The sequence below is a fragment of the Pristiophorus japonicus genome, chromosome 17 (assembly GCF_044704955.1).
Source record: "Pristiophorus japonicus isolate sPriJap1 chromosome 17, sPriJap1.hap1, whole genome shotgun sequence".
Classification (NCBI taxonomy): domain Eukaryota; kingdom Metazoa; phylum Chordata; class Chondrichthyes; family Pristiophoridae; genus Pristiophorus; species Pristiophorus japonicus.
This window is the reverse complement of record NC_091993.1, coordinates 27863546-27888660: the sequence shown is the minus strand read 5'-3', so window position 1 is coordinate 27888660 and position 25115 is coordinate 27863546. Positions and strand designations below refer to the sequence as shown.

Genomic DNA, 25115 nt, shown 5'->3' with positions numbered 1-25115 from the left:
GTTAAGGGAATATACAGTTGCTTGTCCTGTTCACTCAGGTCCCAATTGCCCAGTTTCCCTCGCTGCGACGTTATCAGCTCACACTTTCAGCAACTTGCCACGCACTGCGCTAATGACACTAGCACCTTAGCACAAAACCTAAATTTTGTGACTCAGAAATAAACAAAAGAAACATTAATGCATCCATTTTTGGTTTTGAATCAATGTTGCCAATGAAGAAGTATATTTATTTATCAACCGTCATGAATGAAGAGATCAGTAAATGTGACATAAATGTGTTTTTTTTTAATATTTCCCTTTCCTTTCCTTTCCTCTTCTCTCTGATAGTGTTGACTCCTTGTTGGTGCCACAGGAGCCACTCACCCTTTGGTACCAAGTGAGCAATCTTGTGTTAGCCTAGATAGTAAGTGCCTATTTAATTGCAAGGGGAATCATAGCTGAGCCGATTCTGTCTTCACCTGACATTCAAATTCGACAGTGATAACTGGATAGTGATTAGTTGTCTGAACTCTGCATGATTTCCCCCTTCCTGAGCCAGGTGGTTTTTGCAATGCCCCTGTTGCTGCCCCAGCTGAGGTCAATTAATTAGGAACAGATCGGGGTTTGCATTTCTTGGTGTGTATTGCTCAGCTACTCATCATAAAAACTCACCAAGCCATTGGGGGAGATCCTGCCTAACATGGAAATCCAAAATAAGAGGGTCTGCTGGGCCATTCTGCATGCTCCTTTCGTATGTTTGCACAGTTGCAGGTAGTGCACTTATTTTATCTCCTGGGAGAGATGAATTATAAGAACATAAGAAATAGGAGCAGGAGTTGGCCATACGGCCCCTCGAGCCTGCTCCGCCATTCAATAAAATCATGGCTGATCATCGACCTCAACTCCACTATCACGCCCGATCTCCATATCCCTTGATTCCACTAGACTCCAAAATGTCCACAAATAAAACTTTAAAGAACAGAAAACAGCAATTAAGTGCATCAGCAGACATTTAAAGCTCATCGGGCTTGATACACCATAGTGAGGTTACCAGTGACACGGTACATTTTAAATAGGCTCACTTCTGGGTTTTCATGCAGCTTGAGGCCACGTTATTTACTTTCGCGTTTTTGCACAGGTTTTGTATTGGAGTTGTGTGGGTCAGGCTGGATGGACCTGTCCGTCATTGTTAACTTAGTGTCCTGAAAAGGTAAAATTTAGGGACCATCCTTTCATATTCTAACAGCAGTTATTTCTCCTCAATGCCTTCAGTCTTGATTTTAGATATCTCCTGCAGCTCTGTGTTCCTTCTGTCTATCCCAGGATCTGCTTCCTATGCAAACATGCCACTGCATACAAGCAACAAGAAGAATTTTTCTTAATTTTAAAGATCTTTACATGACAGTGAAATATCAGTGGTTAGAATGTGCATTGCATGTGAATCCTTGATGTCGACAATTGCAATCCACATTGTGTGCAAGTGAACAAGAAGGAATCACATACAACCGTAGATAGTGACCGTGCAATGTCTGATGACAACTCTGCAACTTCTCTCTGACATGGAAGGTAGTTGAGTGAAAGACTCCTTGATATATAATATTGGATACAAGGGAGTGATTTCAAGGCTGTAATCTAATCTGTAGATTCGGGTGGATGTTCATAAACTGCTCGAGTTTCACTCTTGCGATTTATCTCATCATCTGAACAACCTTGATTAGGTTACAGCCTGGTAATCACTCCCTGCTATCTCATTCTATATTTAATACTGATCACAGGTAAAGGGTTATATGCATAACTAATGAAGTAAAACAATGTGATTAATTATTCATGAGTAGTAATTATACGCAGTCATTTCTACATTTTAATTATCCATCTGGTATCCCTTTCCCGTCTAGCTCTCTTCCGCCAGTGGTGTTTCAGAAGCTTATAATGACAGCAGTTTACAATACCCATCGATTATGTCTTGTATACTGGCCTCACAATTTCCTTTTGATCAACTGCAAATTATTTTTCCGATTACACATTTGTTCAACTGTTAAAATGGAATTTCTTATAGGTGCTTGCCCCTTGTCCTGCATAACCCCTGACAGAGTAAGCATTAGCACTGTCAACTTGAGTGATTGTTGGCCCAGCCTTTGTTTAGTAAAGTAATGTCAGCTTAGCTCTGTTGGTATCATTCTTGCCTTTTAAATCAGAAGATTTGGATTCAAACCTTACTTCAAGACTTGAACTCAGAATCAAGTGTGGCACTGAGGGAGTACTGCATTGTCAGAGGTATCATTTTTCAAATGAGACATGTCTGCCTGTTTAGAAACATAGAAACATAGAAAATAGGTGCAGGAGTAGGCCATTCGGCCTTTCTAGCCTTCACCGCCATTCAATGAGTTCATGGCTGAACATGCAACTTCAGTACCCCATTCCTGCTTTCTCGCCATACCCCTTGATCCCCCTAGTAGTAAGGACTACATCTAACTCTTTTTTGAATATATTTAGTGAATTGGCCTCAACAACTTTCTGTGGTAGAGAATTCCACAGGTTCACCACTCTCTGGGTGAAGAAGTTTCTCCTCATCTCGGTCCTAAATGGCTTACCCCTTATCCTTAGACTGTGACCCCTGGTTCTGGACTTCCCCAACATTGGAAACATTCTTCCTGCATCTAACCTGTCTAAACCCATCAGAATTTTAAACGTTTCTATGAGGTCCCTTCTCATTCTTCTGAACTCCAGTGAATACAAGCCCAGTTGATCCAGTCTTTCTTGATGGGTCAGTCCCGCCATCCCGGGAATCAGTCTGGTGAACCTTCGCTGCACTCCCTCAATAGCAAGAATGTCCTTCCTCAGGTTAGGAGACCAAAACTGTACACAATACTCCAGGTGTGGCCTCACCAAGGCCCTGTACAACTGTAGCAACACCTCCCTGCCCCTGTGCTCAAATCCCCTCACTATGAAGGCCAACATGCCATTTGCTTTCTTAACCGCTTGCTGTACCTGCATGCCAACCTTCAATGACTGGTGTACCATGACACCCAGGTCTCGTTGCACCTCCCCTTTTCCTAATCTGTCACCATTCAGATAATAGTCTGTCTCTCTGTTTTTACCACTAAAGTGGATAACCTCACATTTATCCACATTATACTTCATCTGCCATGCATTTGCCCACTCACCTAACCTATCCAAGTCGCTCTGCAGCCTCAGCATCCTCCTCGCAACTCACACTGCCACCTAACTTAGTGTCATCCGCAAATTTGGAGATACTACATTTAATCCCCTCGTCTAAATCATTAATGTACAGTGTAAACAGCTGGGGCCCCAGCACAGAACCTTGCGGTACCCCACTAGTCACCGCCTGCCATTCTGAAAAGTACCCATTTACTCCTACTCTTTGCTTCCTGTCTGACAACCAGTTCTCAATCCATGTCAGCACACTACCCCCAATCCCATGTGCTTTAACTTTGCACATTAATCTCTTGTGTGGGACCTTGTCGAAAGCCTTCTGAAAGTCCAAATATATCACATCAACTGGTTCTCCCTTGTCCACTCTACTGGAAACATCCTCAAAAAATTCCAGAAGATTTGTCAAGCATGATTTCCCTTTCACAAATCCATGCTGACTTGGACCTATCATGTCACCTCTTTCCAAATGCGCTGCTATGACATCCTTAATAATTGATTCCATCATCTTACCCACTATCGATGTCAGGCTGACCGGTCTATAATTCCCTGTTTTCTCTCCCTCCTTTTTTTTAAAAAGTGGGGTTACATTGGCTATCCTCCACTCGATAAGAACTGATCCAGAGTCAATGGAATGTTGGAAAATGACTGTCAATGCATCCGCTATTTCCAAGGCCACCTCCTTAAGTACTCTGGGATGCAGTCCATCAGGCCCTGGGGATTTATCGGCCTTCAATCCCATCAATTTCCCCAACTCAATTTCCCGACTAATAAGGATTTCCCTCAGTTCCTCTTCCTTACCAGACCCTCTGACCCCTTTTATATCCGGAAGGTTGTTTGTGTCCTCCTTAGTGAATACCGAACCAAAGTACTTGTTCAATTGGTCCGCCATTTCTTTGTTCCCCGTTATGACTTCCCCTGATTCTGACTGCAGGGGACCTACATTTGTCTTTACTAACCTTTTTCTCTTTACATATCTATAGAAACTTTTGCAATCCGTCTTAATGTTCCCTGCAAGCTTCTTCTCGTACTCCATTTTCCCTGCCCTAATTAAACCCTTTGTCCGCCTCTGCTGAGTTCTAAATTTCTCCCAGTCTCCGGGTTCGCTGCTATTTCTGGCCAATTTGTATGCCACTTCCTTGGCTTTAATACTATCCCTGATTTCCCTTGATAGCCACGGTTGAGCCACCTTCCCTTTTTTATTTTTACGCCAGACAGGAATGTACAATTGTTGTAGTTCATCCATGCGGTCTCTAAATGTCTGCCATTGCCCATCCACAGTCAACCCCTTAAGTATCATTCGCCAATCTATCCGAGCCAATTCACGCCTCATACCTTCAAAGTTAGCCTTCTTTAAGTTCTGGACCATGGTCTTTGAATTAACTGTTTCATTCTCCATCCTAATGCAAAATTCCACCATATTATGGTCACTCTTCCCCAAGGGGCCTCGCACAACGAGATTGCTAATTAATCCTCTCTCATTACACAACACCCAGTCTAAGATGGCCTCCCCGCTAGTTGGTTCCTCGACATATTGGTCGAGAAAACCATCCCTTATGCACTCCAGGAAATCCTCCTCCACCGTATTGCTTCCAGTTTGGTTAGCCCAATCTATGTGCATATTAAAGTCACCCATTATAACTGCTGCACCCTTATTGCATGCACCCCTAATTTCCTGTTTGATGCCCTCCCCAACATCACTACTACTGTTTGGAGGTCTATACACAACTCCCACTAACGTTTTTTTCCCTTTGGTGTTCTGCAGCTCTACCCATATAGATTCCACATCATCCAAGCTAATGTCCTTCCTAACTATTGCATTAATCTTCTCTTTAACCAGCAATGCTACCCCACCTCCTTTTCCTTTTTATTCTATCCTTCCTGAATGTTGAATACCCCTGAATGTTGAGTTCCCAGCCCTGATCATCCTGGAGCCACGTCTCCGTAATCCCAATCACATCATATTTGTTAACATCTATTTGCACACTTAATTCATCCACTTTATTACGGATACTCCTTGCATTAAGACACAAAGCCTTCAGGCTTGTTTTTTTTTAACACCCTTTGTCCTTTTAGAATTTTGCTGTACAGTGGCCCTTTTTGTTCTTTGTCTTGGGTTTCTCTGCCCTCCACTTTTCCTCATCTCCTTTCTGTCTTTTGCTTTTGTCTCCTTTTTGTTTCCCTCTGTCTCCCTGCATTGGTTCCCATCCCCCTGCCATATTAGTTTAACTCCTCCCCAACAGCACTAGCAAACACTCCCCCTAGGACATTGGTTCCGGTCCTGCCCAGGTGCAGACCGTCCGGTTTGTACTGGTCCCACCTCCCCCAGAACCGGTTCTAGTGCCCCAGGAATTTGAATCCCTCCCTGCTGCACCACTGCTGAAGCCACGTATTCATCCTGCGATCCTGCGATTCCTACTCTGACTAGCACGTGGCACTGGTAGCAATCCCGAAATTACTACTTTTGAGATCCTACTTTTTTATTTAGCTCCTTAAATGCGTTTCGTAGCACCTCATCCCTTTTTTTAACCTATGTCCTTGGTACCAATGTGCACCACGACAACTGGCTGTTCTCCCTCCTTTTTTTAGAATGTCCTGGGTTGATGTAAACTATTCCATTGCACTATCGGAGGAAGAGCAGCAAGGAGCCATAGTGTCCTGACCAACATTCTGCCCTAAACCAACATCACCAATAACATGATCTTTGCAGCGCGACAGCTGCAGGAAAAATGCAGGGAGCAGCGCCAGCCCTTATACATGGCCTTTTTCGATCTTACAAAGGCATTTGACACTGTCAACCTTGAGGGTCTATGGAGCGTTCTCTTCCGTTTCGGAAGTTTTGTCAACATCCTTCGCCTGCATCACGACGGCCATGATCCTTACCAATGGATCCATCACAGACCCAATTCACGTCTGGAGCGGGGTCAAACAGGGCTGCGTTATCGCTCCAACCCTCTTCTCAATCTTCCTCGCCGCCATACTTCACCTCACAATCAACAAGCTCCCCACTGGAGTGGAACTGAACTACAGAACCAATGGGAAGCTGTTTAACCTACGCCGCCTCCAGGCCAGGTGCAAGATCACCCTAATCTCTGTCGTTGAACTGCAGTACGCGGATGCGTCTGTGCACATTCTGAGGCTGAACTCCAGATATAGTCAATGTATTCACTGAGGCATATGAAAGCATGGGCCTTACGCTTAATATCCGTAAGACAAAGGTCCTCCATCAGCTTGTCCCCGCCGCACAGCACTGCCCTCCAATCATCAAGATTCACAGCGCGGCCCTCGACAACGTGGACCATTTCCCATATCTCTTGAGCCTTATATCAACAAAGGCAGACATTGATGCGGAGATTCAACTTCGCCGCCAGTGCAGTCTTCGGAAAAGTGTTTGAAGACCAGGCCCTCAAATCTACCACCAAGCTCATGGTCTACAGGGCTGTAGTAATACCCGCCCTCCTGTATGGATCTGAAGCGTGGATGATGTATAGAAGGCACCTCAAGTCGCTGGAGATATATCATCAACGATGTCTCCGCAAGATCCTGCAAATCCTCTGGGAGGACAGGCGCACCAACATCAGTGTCCTCATCCAGGCTAACATCCCCAGTATTGAAGTACTGATCACACTCGATCAGCTTTGCTGGGCAGGCCACATACTTCGCATGCCAGATACGAGACTCCCTAAGCAAATGCTTTATGCGGAGCTCCTTCATGGTAAATGAGCCAACTGTGGGCAGCGGAAACGTTACAAGGACACCCTCAAAGCCTCCCTGGTCAAGTGCAACATCACCACTGACACCTGGGAGACCCTGGCCAAAGACTGCCCAAGGTGGAGAAAGTGCATCCAGGAGGGCATTGAGCTCTTTGAGTCTCAACGCAAAGAGCATGAAGAGGTCAAGCGCAGGCAGCGGAAGGAGCACACGGCAAACCAGCCCCACCCACCCCTTCTCTCGATGAATGTCTGTCCCACCTGTAACGGTCTGTGGCTCCCGTATTGGACTGTTCAGCCACCAAAGAACTCACTTTGGGAGTGGAAGCAAGTCTTCCTTGATTCCGAGGGACTGCCGATGATGATGATAAAGATGAATAACTGATTAACTGGTCATTCATCCCTTTTGTTACCTTTTGGGATCCTGTGGTGTGCAAGTGGGCTGGCACAATTATCTGTGTAACAACAATGACTACACTTCCAAGGTAATTCATTCGAAGTGAAGTGCTTTGGGACATCCTAAGTACATGATCTGACTAAGTACATGATCAGATTAAATATAAATGCAAGTCTTTCCTTTCATCATTTTATTTAAAAGACATTCAGTCAAGGTCACTGGTGGAGAAATGGTAAAAGCTTTATGGGCTACATCAGGAGTGAGAGGACCAGATTGCATAATGCCATTGAAGGATTACTCAGGACAGATTTGAATTGACTCCCAGGGTATGGCTGAAGTCTTATGATTAATTTTCATCTGTCTTCACTTCTATGGACAATGTTCAATTACTAGCAAAAGGTTGCAAGACATGAACACTTGTAACATTTAAAAATTCTGAGAATATCATCCTCGAGAAAATTAGGAACCACAGCACAGATGGGGCTGCTGGTGAGATGATATCCAGCCGAGGATCTTTAAAGAGATGGGACCAGTGTTTCACGAGCCCCTTTCCCATATCTTTAACCGCTCGTTATAGCCAGGGATTATTTCCTTGGGCCGGAAAGATACTCGCATAGTTGCAATTTTTAAAAAGGGTGTCAAGTCATTACAAAGGAACTATAAGCCTATTAGTTTGACTTCAATCATAGGCAAGATGCTGGAAGGGATCAAAGAGATCTGCTCTTTGATCACCTGGATAAGAGGAGTTATCAGAGACACTTAACATGGAAAAAAAGTTTGTCTTACTAATTTGATTAAATTATTTTGAAAAAGTTACTAGATTTATGAATGAGGGTAGCCTGGTTGCCACTTGGATTTTCAGACATTGTTCACATGGATTTTCAGAAAGCCTTTGCCTCACAAAAGATTAGATAGCAGGATAGAATTGTGTGGTTTTGGTAGGACGTTGCCACAATGGATTAAGAATTGGCTGCATTCTCGAAGGCAGAAAGTGGTTATTAATGGTTTTGGATCTGCATAGAGACTGATTGCCAGTGGTGTCCTGCAGGGATCAGTGCCGTTGCCATTACTATCTTCACTCATGACCTGCATATAGGTGTTGAGAATGGTCCGCAAGTTTGCAGATGATATGAAGATTTGTGCAAGTGTTCGAACTTTTGATGAGAAACTACTGCAAGCGGATCTTGATGCGATGGTAGAATGGCCAGGGTTTGGCATATGATATTTAATTTCGATAAATGTAGTGTTGTGCATATGGGTAGGACCAACACCAAGTATATTTACACGCTACAGGGTACAGAACTGAATTTTGTTGAAAAAGGAAAGATCTTAGTGTTGTAGTGCAGAAAGCTCTTCAGGTTCACGATCAATGCTGTGAAATATTGGCCAAAGCAAATAGGATATTGGTTTGAATTGCCAGGATATTCAATATAAAACAAACTCACCATTTTGTAGTTGTGTAAGACTTTGGTTAGGCATCACTTAGAATACCATGTCCAGTTTTGTTTCCCTCATTTGCTGGGTGATATCGAGGCTTTGTAAAAGATTCAGAGGAGTGCCACTAGAATGATACATAGCTTAAAACACCTTTGTTACCTAGCGAGGCTTCAAAAACTGGGTTTATGTACTCTCAAAATACATAGACTGCTGGCTAAATAATGAAGGGATTAAATTGTGCTCATATTGCTAGATTATTTTAATTAGATAGCATAGGGTGGACCAAAGTCATGTGTAGAAGTTATGTAAAGCAGAACTAGGTTAGATATCAAAAGGTTCTTTTTTCCCAGCAGCCAGCATACCTGTGGAACAAGTTGCCAGCTCATACCACGAGTAATAATTTGCTGAGACGGAGATCACGGCATATAAAAGATAGGTGGCATACTAAGTAATATAAATAATAGTCATTGTGGTATCCTGGACTAGTTTTAATTGCCTAAGGGGGTTCTGAGAGGAATTTTCCACATTGTTTCCCCTCCTAAATTGGCTGTCGGTTTTTCACTGTTTTCCCAGGAGATTGCATGTCTACTGGTGGGTGTGGAGTGTTGTGTAATTTAAGGCATCATGACTATGTGGGGCAGCTCAATGGACCAGTCGGTCTTTTCCTGCCCATTCTGTTCATATGTCTCATGCCGTTTCTTTTTTTTATAAAGACAAGGGAAGAGGTTGAGTAAATTTCCTCAGTGTGGTTGAGTAACAAACAAGCAAGTCAACTCCATCAAGTGCATTTCAGAAAAATTTAATTTACAGTAAAGTTTGCTGCAAAATAAATTTATCTCTTTAGTACAAAGACTGCAGCCTATGTTAGATATTCAGTCCATGCTGAGTTGGGTGAACTCATTGGGGGGCTACATTTGACCTGAACAAACAAGGGGAGTAAGCTGTGTGGGTTCATGCTTCTGATTGTCATGTATTGACCCCTATTGCAAAGCACACATGTGTGGAGATTGTGTGAGGACAATAATGGCTCAGCTATGATGCCATACATAGTCAAACCACCTGCTGAAACTCCGTGTAATCTCACACATAAAGAATGACAATGTGAATCAAGGTACAACAGAGCTGAGGATGCCTGTGTAATTCTGACCCAGCAAGAATCGATGTCTTCAGGGGAAAAGGGGAGAAAAATTAGAATTAAAGAAAAGGTTTTGAAGAGAGAATCTACATCTTAGTTTGGTTGATTTCATGCAGTGTTGCTAATCTTTGTTACCAACTGTCAGTATTAATGACTGATTCAGGTTTGAGCTTGCGTCAGGAGACCGGCTGAAATGAGTCTTACAGATGGTTATCATCAACTGGTTTCATAGGATGTATATTTGAAAGAGAGATATGGTGTGATTTTAATCATTACACAGTTAAAAGACTCATCTAGAAACACAGAAGATGAAGTTAAGAGAACAGGCTAAATCTGCCTGCTGCAAATAAGTATGTGCGACATGGGCCCAAACAAACAGCACATATTTGGGAGCATATTAAATGTAAATTGTACGAGGGACACTGATACCGTAGATAAACACACTTTCCTTTTTATCTCTGGTATTAAATCCAGCTTTTACTGCTGAAATGAAAGTTTTTCTGCCTCTTCAGATTTTTATGTAAAACTATTATGGGAAGTGACAACCTACTTCTTATTGGATGCAGGCCAAAACACACAACAAGTGTAATTTGGCACCAATTTAACAGTCTCATTCCAAAAGCCATAATGACTGTGTGGAAAATGAAAAATTCATATTGATCCAGTGGTGAGGAGCTCTGTTGAAGTTGGGGTTGAGTGTCTATCTTGGGAGTGCTAGATGCTGATGTGGGATGCTCAACGAGGTAATTGGGCTGGATTTTCGGTTGTCTATAGCCTCAGTTAGCAGCCAGAGGGGGCGTTAATGCGAGTGTTAGAGCTTTGCAACCGGGCGGGCAGCTTTTAGTGCCCCGATGGAAAATTCATAAGAGGCTCATCGGGGGTGCAAACCATTAGCACCTGTCTGCTGACGATCAGTGCAATCATGACGTAATCTTGGTGTAACGCACACACCTTCGTCCCAGTCGGTAAATTAGGTGTGTGTGCCTCATTGAGCACCCGCCAATAATAACGTCTGGAAAAATAGTACAGGCTTGCAGAGTTGTTAACTGGCGGCTACTTAAAGGGATGAGGAAACGCTTCCCTTGGTCACAATCAGTGCAACGTTTACACACAGCCCGGTGCGTGAGCCTCCGAGTTTGCAACGGCAGACAGTTCAGCTTGCAAAAAAGTAATTTCTAAAACTTTAATGGATGCATTAGTATGCCGCGTCTTTTAAGACTGGACTTTTCCCGGGATCTAATTCGGAGTTCCGCACATGCGCAATGGGTCTGCAAAATGTACCGACCAAACTTTCTGGAGGTGTGCAACTGCTGATTTGTCATCCCTGTCAGCTCTTCGATCGATTCTGATGAATTTCTGGACGGGAGGCGCAAACTTTCTCAAGGTGCTAAAAGTACCGCTCCGCCTAATGTCTTTTATTCCCCAGCGGCTGCCCATCCATCACCTGAATGAGCACAAAAGCTTCCCTTCACCCAGAAAAAAAGAGTTTATGTATGGAAAACACTGTTAATCATAATTTCCGGGTAGAGGATAAAGTATATCTGTTATGTAACCATAGTGCTAGCTTGGAAAAATTTAGAGTGAAAATAAAAAGCTTGAAAAGTAGAGCTTTACTTTTGAGTGAAGTAGTATATTGTGTGGAATTATGGAAGAGGGTTGGATTATTTAATGGTAATTTGTGTGAATTAGTATGAATTAATTTATCATCATTAGGTTTGACACAAATCCTTTGGAGGTATGGGTGGCCTATTATATGTATCATCTTGACTGTAAGGAGATATGTACAGAGGCAATTTGAACTCCAAAAATTCATCAAATGTTGAATAGGTTTGAAACAAAGTACTTTGGAAATCTTTTGATTATGTACACATGAATATATTATCAGCCAGTGGCTTGGCTTGAAAGAAAACACGTTGAATGCTGCATCTCGGGTTTCATGGATGTGCAGTTGCAAGGTAAGTAAGCTATAGGTGACCCCTAGATATTTTTTATTGGGTAAATGAGAATGGAGGCGATCGTTAAGAGATAATTAGAATAGTCACTGTTTCCAACTTGGAGTTGTTAGCTGTTAATTAAAACACTACTGGTGTAGGATTCTATTCTAGTGTAACCATACCTCTGTGCAAAAGTGCATTAATCACTTTGCAGCCAAAGTGCTGAAATGTGTTGATGGTGCAGACAGTTGAGAACCTAAGATTTGTCCGAAGCAGACAAATTACCTCTATCCCAGCTAGCCTTGCGTTTGGAAAAAGGGAGAGGATGCGGGCAGTGCTCATCCTTATCCAAGTTCGTGATGTAACTCTACAATTGATAATTAACTGCTAAAGTGGCGTGGCAAACTGGAAGACGGCGCTTTGTAAGAGAAGCCCGGGCCTGTGTCTTCATTAGAAACTCAAACCCGGCCTTTATGGATGAATTAACGTGCATCATAATTAAATCATCAAACGTTCCCTTATTATTGAGTTAGTAACAGTAAACCATCGTCGTTTCAGGAAGATCATCTTTCTTGTCAAGTAACTGACATGCTAATTAACCTGTTGAGATCCTCCAGTGGAAGAGCATTTAAAACTGCCAGACATTAAGTATACAAGTTCAGAGCATTTACTTATCTTCTAGTGATCTGTTGGTAATGGCTTCTTACTTACTTTAGGTTTAGCTTTACTTACAGAATAGGATGCAAGCCCTTAACATATAGTTATTTAACCACAAAACTCTTAATGATGAAAGTAAAGTTGTGTGTATATTATCCCTGCTATTTTTTTTAACCAAAATAAATCTAGGTAAATTGAACTGCATTTTGTGTGCATTCCATATGAACGCTGGTAAAATACAGCAAGAATGTTCCTTTCATTTAACACACATATTTAAAAACGTAGCTCAGTATTTCCGTTTCAATATTTTTAGAGTCTTCACTTTATTGGCAAAAGCAAGAAGACAGAATATTATCTGAATGGTGGCAGATTAGGAAAAGGGAAGGTGCAACGAGACCTGGATGTCATGGTACATCAGTCATTGAAGGTTGCCATGCAGGCACAGTCGGCGGTGAAGAAGGCAAATGGCCTGTTGGCCTTCATAGTGAGAGGATTTGAGTATAGGAGCAGGGAGGTGTTACTGCAGTTGTACAGGGCCTTGGTGAGGCCTCACCTGGAATATTGTGTTCCATTTTGGTCTCCTAATCTGAGGAAGGACGTTCTTGCTATTAAGGGAGTGCAGCGAAGGTTCACCAGACTGATTCCCGGGATGGCAGAACTGACATATAAGGAGAGACTGGATTGACTGGGCCTGTATTCACTGGAGTTTAGAAGAATGAGAGATCTCCTAGAAACATATAAAATTCTGACAGGACTGGACAGGTTAGATGCAGGAAGAATGTTCCCGATGTTGGGGAAGTCCAGAACCAGGGGTCACAGGCTAAGGATAAGGAGTAAGCCATTTAGGACCGAGATGAGGAGGAACTTCTTCACTCAGAGAATTGTGAACCTGTGAAATTCTCTACCGCAGAGTGTTGTTGATGCCAGTTCGTTAGATATATTCAAGAGTGAGTTCGATATGGCCCTTACGGCTAAAGGGATCAAGGGGCATGGAGAGAAAGCAGGAAAAGGGGTACTGAGGTGAATGATCAGCCATGATCTTCTTGAATGGTGGTGCAGGCTTGAAGGGCCGAATGATCTACTCCTGCACCTATTTTCTATGCTTCTATGTTTCTGCTCCAATTTTCTCCATTCCTATTCTGAAATGATTGGTGGGGTGCAGGCTGAATTCTAGTATCTCATTCACATAGTCGTTCTTCATGTGTGAGGCTGTACTGTAAGTGTAGGCAGGCTATTGTGGTGTTACTGCTGACCTGATTGTGTCCTTACTCAACATCCATACACAATTTCCAGCAGTACTCAATAATTATTGTTCAGAGAAATAACTTCCATTAATGTCGAACCGCAAAGTATCTCAAATATCCCAAAGTGTAAAATGAATTGCATTGTGTAATCACTGTTATCTGTGTAAATGCAGTAGCTATTTTCCCCTCCCTTCTTCCAAATGTAAGGCTAGCTGGGATAGAAGTAATTTGTCTGCTTCGGACAGATCTTGGGTTCTCAACTGTTTACGCTGTCAACACAAATGGCAATGAGCTGATTAAGCACTTGATTTGTTATTTGGTGCTGGTGATTGAGGCAACAATGTTGGTCAGGACACCATAAGAATTCCCTGCCAATCGTGACTAACACTATGACAAAAGGAACATTGGGAACGATTTCCCCCACTTACTATTTGGAGCAGGTAGGTTTAGGAAGTGATTTTCAGTGTGTAGGGTCATGATTACTGAAGACTCTGCCATCGATTGTGGAGTGGACGGAGGGAGTGAACAGAGTCCTGTGGGCGTGAGCTTGGATATTGGCCTGGATGAGGGTGCAGAGGTAGGTTGTGAAACCTTGGAGGGATTGGTGGATGAAGAACAATGATGTTGGCGAAGGCAAGTGAGTGGAACTTGGTATGGGATAAGGTGTGAGCTCTGGATGAGTTGGAATTTGTGTATGCAACAGCTTGAGAGGATATTGAAGAAGTAGAAATTGGAGGTAACAAAGGTTTAGGTGAAAATTTACAGTAGTTTGCTCCAAAATATTAATGTTCTGAATGGGATATAGGTTAGACTCAAATTTGTGTATGTTAAAATAGTCTGCTTTGTATATCTATTGTGCCAAGGTTACCAAAGGGCAGGCTGTGATATAACGATGCCATATTAAATCCATGACTTTAAAGTGTAGAACTAGAATTGGAAATAAAACAGAAAAATAAACCAGAAAATATAAATATTTATAAGGTTAGATGATGAAAAGATAAAGGCAAGGTTACAGAAATATTGCAGAAGAAATTTGCTGGAATTAAATGGTTTAATTCAATGGTCAGACCTGTTTAATGCTAATATGCTCACAGGGTAGATAGGGAATTTCACACCTAGACTGGGTGTTAAAAGCTTTTTGATGCTTTTATATGTTAAACTTGAGCAAATTGAGGTGCTTTAACCTAGAGTCCTCATTTACACTGGAGACTTTGTATTGGTATAAATCTGTCCTAAATTTAATCAGAATTAAACTGCAAATGATATAAATCTGGTATTAAAATTCACCCCCTCTTGTCTAAGGCAGAGCTGTTTTAAGGTTGGCATCCCCAGTGTAAACCGACAAGCGGATCTGAAGTAGAAATAGTACGAATCCTGCAGAATGCTTTGTCATCGGCATGTTTTACATTATGACCCTTTAAAGTTAATCTGGCCAGGACCTGGAGCAATTTGAAGCAGAACAGCTGCAGGTCCCAGTATAAATAGGGCTCCAGAAACATTTATGACCTCAAATGGGCTTTATTAGGGGAATAGGAAGTGGTTTGGTGTTTGGGGAATTCTGTAAGTGGGTTATGATATAAAACAGTCTGATCACTTTGCTGTAATAGGAGTGACTAGATATGGTACATAGGGATTTTGTTCTTTAATTGGGTGTGCGTCTATTTTGACCACACTTTAAAATTGTCTGACTTCCTGGAGACTGGCATTATGGGTTAGGAAACAGTTCTTTCACTCACTCCTTTGGTTTGGGTTTGAATGTAGACCAGACTGGTAGTTTACCATTGAAGTTTCCCAGTCTGTCTAGGAGGGTACTGAATCACATAGCCAGCACCAACATTGCAATTAAGCCTGTGGCTCCATTGCCCTGTCTGGAGCGGTGTAGTTGGGCATTTACCTGTGGCATCTGGGGTCACAGCCAATATAGGTCAATTAGGATACTTTTGGAGACTTGCAAATGTTTGATGTGATAAAAAGTCTCCTTTCCCTGCCTGTAAAATTCTTAATTAAATGACTGTGGGCGAAAAAAGTCATAAGTGAAATGGCCGTCTGAAAACAATTCCTAATAGGTATGGTTCCATAACTCTAGTAACGTGGCATTAATTTGGCACGTGCACACAAGTGGCCCAGAAGGATGGCTGGTGTGAAAACTAGAAATGTCACTGGTGAGTTTCTTTTTTTTAGGTCAAGGCATGCTTGAGGCATTGTAAAAGGGACCTTTATTCTGCATCTAACCTGTGGTATTTCTACTGTAGAAATGGTTTATGTTGACAGTGCATTCAATCAGTAGAAAATGTTGTATTCTTTACCATGGTATCCCGCACCTTAAAGTTCATCATTTTTCATTGCTGGGTAAAAGTCAACCCAGTTAATGAGCGTAACAAGTTTTTGTGAAATCTGGCTTGAATACTGCAATATGTAAGAAGGAACTGGATACCCAATCTACATTTCCCTTGTTTCCTCCCCTCTATTCCATCTGCATTGCATCGACCAATTCTTTCATCTGTTCGAACTGCTTTTTCAATTGATTATGTACGTGCATGTATGTGTCATATAAAATTTCTTTAGTCATGACTATTTCTTGCTTTAAGAGGCTGTTATAAAGTACCATTTACTACTATCTGCTACTTTCATCAATATTCATTGCCGTCAACCACCGGCTAACCCAGCATTATGAGTATCTGTTGCAGCTCTGCAGAAAGAAAGTGCCAGGTACAGCCTCAGATCAGGATGATTACTTGTACACTGACATGTTTTTGTCCAATGAATGTCATATTACGATGTGGTGATGTCCGTTTAATCAAATATTTGTTGCCCAAAATGGCAGCATAAATATTTGCTGCCACTCCAAAAAATGGATTAATTTGCAACATTTCATAGGTGGCCCCTCGAACAAGGATGAATTGCTTCCATGCGTTCACAGGTGTTTCGATGAAGGACCCGATGTTCCAGTCCTGAACTTCAATTGAGGCGGTGGAAGATGCCTGTACGTCAATTTTTTTTAACGTGTGGTGACCGTTGTGCACCAGCCACCACACTGGCTTGACAGAGCTAGGTCTTGGTCCAATGGCAAGGATTAACCAAGACGCCTGGAGACCTGCTCTGCTGCATGGACCTAGCGCGCACACATATCACAGTGTGTACTGGCCCGTGCTGCCCCTGGGCCCTCAGCTCTTCTGGGCCCCGTACCCTCATCTGTCGCACCTCCGCCACGATCATAAACATTCACCGCATCTCGCCACGAACACTCGCCGTTCATCCGCCCCGACCTTCCCACTCTCCTGTACCTGGATCCTCCCGATGTTCCTGTCCACGCTCCAAAACGGCGACCAGGGTTTTGATGACGTCACCCAGTCACCCATCTCAAAATTGTTGCATATTTGTAGCAGCTCGCGCTGGAGTTTGAAGTGGAGGTTGCAGCATATACACACTGAACAACACAGTGGAGATAGAATATAAGGACAATCAGGGTCAATAAATGGGTTGGAGAGTTCTCCTGCTGGAAGTGACGGCAGACATTTTTGAGCAAATGTATTCAAATTAGACAGGAATGTGATTCTCATTATTAATGCCTTGGTAAAGCTGCGCAGCAGGAACACAAGTGTGTTCCTTGTGTTCAGTGCTACTGAGGCGGGGAGATTTAAAAAGTATTGGTTTGCCTTGCCTACTGCAATCAGTTAATTGTGTTAGGCAAGGCAGGAGATTCAAAAAGAAGTGTGTTTTTTCTCTTCAGCTGGGGCAATCGACAGGCAACGTTGCAGCAAGTGCGCAGCCATTTTTCCTTGGCTCCCACCTGAGGCAGCTGACCCAGCTGTGGCGGAACAATTACCGGAAGTCCACCAACAACATGTAAATGAGCCTGACCTTGGAAGATACGTCAAGGTCAGCACTCACCGGGACAAGTGGGCACAAGCCGTCCAACAGCCCACCACATCGGAAAAATCCAGCCCATAGAGTCCCAGGCTCGACCAACAATTGTTCCCAGGTTTCCTCAATCAATCAGTTACCTTGTTCGGTCATTGGCTTGCAGCATTGTGTTCACTCAAGATACCTGTTGGTGGAACATAAATGTGGCATTGGGGTACCCTTTCATTCTGCTCTCCATCACCACCACAACCACCAGTTGGGGGCGGGGGTGTGGTAATGGTGGGTAAAGAGCACTGAAAGGCAGGGAACTAGGAGCAATTGCTTAGCTGCTCTCTCTACTGAAGATGCATGACTTTGGAGGGCTGTAAAGCAGAGAAAATGAGAATCACTGTTCATTTTATTGAACAAAAAAATCTAATCCACACACCGTTCACTAATAGCACATGAATTATGTTTGCTGTAAATGTGCATAATGTAAATAACAGGCATTTCCCGACATTTGTAACTTGTTTCTCTTGAGCTGCTTTGGTATTTGGGTTACTCAGTGACTTTTTATTTTAATTCCATACAGAGCTTACCATGTTCCAAGTGGAAAAATATTAGCAGTTAAGGTAAGATGAAAATTCTGTTTGTACATGTTATTTTTATAATTTTTTTTAAAAAACAGTGTATGTTACTGTTTTTTTCACATGCTTGTTTTGTTGGTATTCTGCATGTTACATCGTTCAGGCAGTTTTTATATATTTTGAAATCTGAATGACTTGTTTCCCTCCATAGCCAACTGCATTGAGGCCAATAGCCAACCCAGCTGAGATCAGCTAACTCGGCACTGATTGGGAATGAAACCTGATAACTTGTGGTCGGTATGGCTTCGTGCCACACCAGGCCATTGGGGAGCTACAGTTAGGCAACATTGTACGTACCTTTCATAATACAGTACGGTAATTAAGTGGTTATGGCATTGCATTAGCAATCCAAAGGTCATGAGTTGGATTTCCACCGTGGCAAGTTGTGAAATTGAATTCGAGAAATCTGGAAATTTGTGGGCAGCCACCAGGAAAAATGACCATGAAAATCCAACTGCTTCATTAATGTACATCTGGGAAGGGGGCCTGCTCCCTTTAATCTTAGTGCACACAAAATGGTTGATTCTTAATGTCCTGTGAAGTGGCCTCGCAAGATACTGATTTGTTTTTAAAAAAAACAGTAACACTGCAAATAATATTTTAGAATATATATGCAAAGTTGCAGTTCACTAATAACTATTGCTCTTACAGCAACAGTATCCTATATATATAATTAAATGCCATTAAATCAAAAAAGTTAAGACCATCAGTTATAAATTATGTAGTTAGTCACAAATTTGAAAGATGTACTCTTCCTCATTCATTTAAGCTCCATATACAAAGATGAGATTGCCATTAGCCCACAAGGGAAGATCTCCTGGGCACAATATCCTTCAAAAAAGTTATTATCCTGCGTTACCATTTTTTAGAGACATTGAGGGTGAAATTGCCCCACGCCCCGTTTGGAAGCAATAACCTTCTGGGGCCGGTACATTTACCGGCCGGACTAGAAGTTCCGCCCCCGACGCAGAATTCGGTCCTTCCATTATCGTAGGCGCTCTGCGTCTATGCAGAGGCGGTCCCAGGGCAGTAGAGAGGCGCTGAGTCCAGCGCTGCACTCCAGAGCCCTGTGCCTCGCCGGCAACGTCAGCGCCAGCCGCGTGGATACTCCGCGTAACACTGATGAGGCAGAACGCTCCTCCCCTTCAATTAAAGAGGATGGCCGCTGCGCGTTTTGCAGTCTCTTTGGCAGCCGCCACTGAGCTGCCAGGGACACCCTCAACCAGTCTAACAGCCCGGCACCCATTCCAGAGTGCCGGGCTGCAAGATGGCGGCAGGGTCGAGGCGAGGGCCACAGCGCAAACGGCCAACCCTTTAAGGGATGCCCCGGCGGCGGTGACATCACCCGGCACCATCCTCACTGCCTGCAAGGCAATTCCCCTCCGCGGGATGCAAAGGGGTCAGCGCGAGGCAGTGAGGGGTCTGGGCGCACAATTACATCATCGCCATGTGTGCGCCAGCCCAGGGGGCAAATCGCAGGGTGCGGCTCTATTAAACTTCCAGGGCAATTTCCCCAAAGGCGCCATCGACCCCTTTCCCGAGCGATAACCTTGTTATGCCCCCCTGGAAGCACTAATGGGACTATAAAAAAGGGCCAATTTTGCCTCCATTGTTCTTTAATTTTATTCTGTGGCCTACAGTTCACACAGCACTGTTTTACAAGAATAGACATGCATGACAAAAGAAATGAATAGTTCTGACACTGGAACATTTTGTTGCTTTACAAATTATGGATGGGAATAGGTCAACTGTGACTCAAATACACAGGTACCCCTCATCCCTATATTATATAGCTGGCTCAATATTATCTGTCTCTGCCCCTGACCTTGATTAGACTATTGAAAGAACAGAGAAAAGGGTAACAGCTGATTATTTAAGGGTGCACTACACAAACAAAGGGTGCACTACACAAACAAGCAAAATTTGGAACAAAACTAAAATGTAGAAAAATATCTTAATAGGCACGCTAGGCCTTTGAATGCTTTTCTTACTGTCCTCACATTTAAAAATAACACACATGCTCGCTTTGAATACTGATTTGAATAATTAGACTTAGTTGGCGAAACACGCACTCATTAGATATGCTTGAATCAGAACAGATGAATGACTGCTTGCTGGTCAAGACACGTGTTTTTTTTTATTTTCAATGTCAATTCTTTTGCAACAAAATATAAAGAAAACCATATGGCATAGCAACACAACTGCATCCAGTAGCAAAATTGACAGTGCCTGTTATGTCCAAATGCACAAGGATGCTACTGAGATTTTCTTTAGTTCGGAGTAAAATCAGGAATCTATAACTGGCAGACAGTTGGATAACAGTGCCCTATAATGGATTTTACACTTGTGCATAACTGAAGCAGCCCTCTTAGGTGGATGTAAACATTCCCATGGCACTCCTCGAAGAGGAACAGGGTAGTTCCCCATTTCCCCTCAACTAACACCACCAAAAACAGATTGTTTGGTTTGCTGTTTGTGGGACCTTGCTGTGCGCAGGTTGGTTGCTGCATTTCCCTACAGTACAACAGTGACTTTACTTCAAAAGTACTTCATTGGCTGTGGGATGTCATGAGGTGATGAAAGACACTAAATAAATGCAAGTTTTCCCTTTTTAGTGTGTTAAAGAATCCAGAATTGAGAGATACTTTTGTTTCATTTAGACTTAACTTCAGTTTTGTATATAGTTTCTGGAAAATTGTGCAGACATGGGGCAAAAATAGCTGCCCAATTCTCAAAATATTTAACCTCAAAGATGTATTAGATTAACTTGTTTTATGAAGACACTTTAAGAATTTTCTTTTAAGTAAAAACCTGAGGTTGAGGCTTTAAAATGAGTTTATTCTGTGTTTCCTCATTTTTAAAACAAAATTCGTGTAACATTTTAAAAATCGATCTGAATACAAACCACGACTAAAAATAAACTCTTGTTAACTAAATGGTTGTTCGCTAACCTTGAAGGAGAAAAGTAACCAGCACAATTTATATTGCCAGAGTACTATATTTGCCAACTGTTATACTGGAGCAGGGGGAAGCTAGGAGCAAATGGCTTTGTGTTGTATCATTGGAGTATATTCATGATCGGTGCTGTTAAACCATACAAAATGCATAACAAACTTGTGCTAAATCCCTTTGTGCAATTTTTAATATAAACCGAAAATATATCCGATTATCCCACCCTCTTTGAAACAAGAATTACTGTGCCTCCAGCTGGAAGATCTGCCCTATATAGAGGAATTTCCCCATTCACTTTAAAAATATTAAACCTGATGTTCAAAATGTCTGTATATAGATTTTAACAGGGGTGAGATGTAAACATGGAAACTAAGGATAAGGCAATTACAGAGCTTATTCCTAAATTCTTTTAATGTTTTGGTCATTGTTTTAAAAAAAAAATGGGTAAATTGAAATCTTCCCAAAATTTCTTGTGTGATTTTCCTTTTTACATATGTATACACAAAGGTATGAATAGTACATAATACTTAGTATTCTCTTATAACTAGCCTTGACCACTGTTGGGTACAGCCCAGCTTTCAAATGCTTAATTTGATTAATCATTTGTATAGTAATCATGCATCTCAGATGCTGTGAAAGTACACATAAAGACAATTGTGTCAGCTAGGGATTATATAAGTAAATTAAACTGGAATAGTAGCTTAATTTGACCTGTGATTCTGCACTCCTTCCCTTAAGTGGAATGTGCGCTGCTCCTGCAAATAGACGAAGTCATCCATGTCAGCCAGTGATGAATTGCCTTATTTATACTGTATATTTTAATAGCCTTGCACTAATTTAAGTTGAGCACAAAGAGTAAATTATAATTCAGTCAGTTGACTGCTTGTATTTAACTTGACAACTCATCCTTGTTTGTCCTGGAGGTGTATTGGTGATCTGAGCAAATTTACTCAGGTACTCCACTCTCGGCCTTAAACGCTATTCCTATTAATTGAGGGACACTGGGATGTGTGGAGGTGAATTATTCCATGTTTTTTTTCTCTGGGAGACCATGAGTTGAATTTTGTTGTTGAATGACTATTGATTCCCAAGTATGTGGTTTTAAATTTTCCGTGGCAGCAGGATATTACAGTTACAAGTCAATTTGGAGCTGCTTTTTATAAATCACCCTACAGCAAGGTAAAAAATGGGTTTCCACATGATCTCAAATATGTCCCCCACTATATTAAAAAAAAAAATGAAGGCTTTTGTGTGTCGGGTTAACCAGTCATGTGCTGGTTTTCCTGTGCAACTTAAGTGAATTTTCTGTTTCAAGTTTTAATTTCACTTTTAATTACAAACCCTCCTTTCTGGTATTGTTTCCATCCTCATAAACTGTAAGTCATCCAGGTTACTATTTCAGTTGTGACCCTTCAACCAAACTATCTTTCTAGCATTTTTGTTTCATTGTAACAAATATAATGTAAAATATTGTCAAATAACTATTAAAGAATGATTGATTTTTTTTATTTCAATAATTTTACCTGTGTATAAGCTGCATGTTATGTAGATACCTGAGAATGGTCACAAATAATTAACCTAATTGAGGGGTTTGATCAAGGTTCTTAAACCACAAGATCAAAAATTCTGTAGTTTCAGTCATCTGAATTCAACATGCATTGAATTGCAGATTTACAATTGTTTTTCTCTTGAGTTCTTCCATTTGGCTATCGGTGTGAACGTTGATATTGGGATATTTCATGCGACTGATAAGTAGTCATCACGCGCCGTGAGGAATTGTGGCATTATTCTTACCCAGGACCTCGACTGCAACTCCAGGGGTCTCCCAATAGCCTAGTGGGTAAAGGTACCACACACTAAATCATGCAGATCAGAAGGCTGCAGGTTTGATTCATGGGGTTCGCTGATCTTAGCTGGGGCAACAATTACTTGGCCTCAGCAAGTTGGAAGAGAAAAAACCAGCTTGAGTTTCTGCTCCTGACCACTATACAGTGATTCCTGCACACAATTGAAGACTGAATCGGTGTCAACTGTGTTTCCCTCAAATAGCCTGCTGACACTGTCTACGCTCCCACCTAGAGAGTGGCCACTTGGGTGAGGTGCCAGAGAGCTACCAGAGCCTTGGAAACATTATAGCAGGAGTTACTGAGTCACCGTCATTAATGATACCTGCATTTGCGTAGGACATTGAAACCGGTCACAAAATTAATATATTTTTTTCGAGGTTTATTGGCATGCAGTGACTGTGTAGGCAAATACAGCAGAATGCTACACCAGCAGCATCCCACAAATAGCAGTGAGATGAATAACCAATCAGTCTCTTTTTAGAGGTATTAGTCAAGTGAGGAATGCTGACCAGGACACCGAGAGCTCGTTGAATCGTGTCATGGGAGCTTCAACATCTGTTTAACATCTCCTGAGATAGATGACACATTTGCCAATGTTGCACTCCCTCAGTTCTTCAGTGATGTGTTAGCCTAGAGTCTGTGTTGTAATCTGGTGTGAGGCTTGATTGAACCCACAAGCTTCTGATCTAAAGGTAAGAGTTTTACCAACTGGGTCCAACTACTTTCAGGAGAGTAGTTTAGAAATTTAGAAGAAAAAAACACTCTGGAATTCCTTACCTGCCCCTATAAGTCTATGGGGCCGAAATTGCCCCGCTCTGGCTTTGCAGCGCATAATTCGAATTTGATTTTTTTTGCGCTAGAGCAGGAAACACCAGCCCCGGCGAGGATTTGGCCTCTTTGAGGAAATGTTTTTTAGTGCGCTAAAGGAGCGTTTGCGTGGTGCTCGCGGGGCGTGACGCTCAGCACATCAGCGCCTCGCTGATGACTTCAGGGGAGGGCCACTGCGAACTCTGCAGCCTCTTTGGTGGCGCCCACTGGGCCACCAGGGAGGGTGTCAGCTGGGACAGTGGCCTGGCATCCAAGAGGGGGGGGTGTCGGTCTGCACGCTGGCGGCCTGACCACAACAGTGGCCGCCATTGTCGGGCCGACTGAAAAGTCGGCCGACAGAAAAAAGATGGCGGCAGCTTCTGCGCTACCACCTCCCCTTTACGAGTGACGAGGGCGCCCCAACCACCACAGCCCCTCACACTGTCATGGGCCGTTGGGCAATTTCCTCCAAGGGGCGCAGAGGGGTCGGCGCGAACGGCAATGATGTAATCACTGTGTGTTCACCGCGCTGATGCGCTAATCGCGGGGGGCGGCGCAAACCACTTGGCGGCGGTCGATATGGCCACTGTGCCCACGCGCTAACTCATTAACGCTCTGTTAGCACCGGCCGGCAGCGCTAACTGGCCCTGCGCAAAAGGGCAATTTCGGCCCCGAAAGCTTTTAAAAACCCAAGCTTGGTGACTCTTAACCATTGCCTCTTGAATGACTTTATCTTTTCTATTACTTTTTACAACCTTGGTGGTGTACTGCATGATAGGCCTGGGGCTGGATTTTCGTTGCCTGACACCTCAGCGGCCCGAGTGGACGTTAATGGGAGCGTTGAAGGTTACTGACCGGGAGCGCAGCTTTTAGCGCCCCAAATTCATTAGCGGCTCACTGGGTGCGCAAACCAGTAGCGTCTGGCTGCTGACGATCAGGGCTATCCTGACATCAGTCCTGGTGCAACGCCCACACTTGCGCCCCAGTCGGTAAATTTAGCGGCCGCCAAGAACGACGTCTGGAAAAACAGTGGGTACAAGCTTGCAGAGTCATTAACTGGTGTCTACGTAAAGGGATGAGGAAGCGCTTCCTTGGAGGTCACAGTCAGTGCGACGTTTACACACAGCACGGTGCGTGAGCCTCGGAGGTCACAGTCAGTGCAACGTTTACACACAACACAGTGCGTGAGCCTGCAAGTTTGCAGCGGTAGACAGACATAGCAGTACAGATTGAAAACGGTGATTTTGAAAACTTTAACGGGTGCAACACTACGCCGTGCCTTTAAGACTCGGCTTTTCCCGGGATCTGATTTGGAGTTCCGCGCATGCGCAATGGACACGCAAAATTTACTGACC

The 25115-nt window shown here is 42.9% G+C and overlaps 1 protein-coding gene across 8 annotated transcripts in view; it reads left to right on the top strand.

Annotated features, from left to right (window-relative positions):
* map2k5 (mitogen-activated protein kinase kinase 5) overlaps positions 1 to 25115 on the top strand; it is a 246290-nt gene that overhangs the window by 97011 nt on the left and 124164 nt on the right. For all 8 annotated transcript variants that reach the window (XM_070858527.1, XM_070858526.1, XM_070858525.1 and 5 more), the window contains exon 7: positions 18100 to 18139. In XM_070858527.1, coding sequence (XP_070714628.1) covers positions 18100 to 18139 — 40 coding nt within the window. The remainder of the gene's footprint in view (positions 1 to 18099; positions 18140 to 25115) is intronic.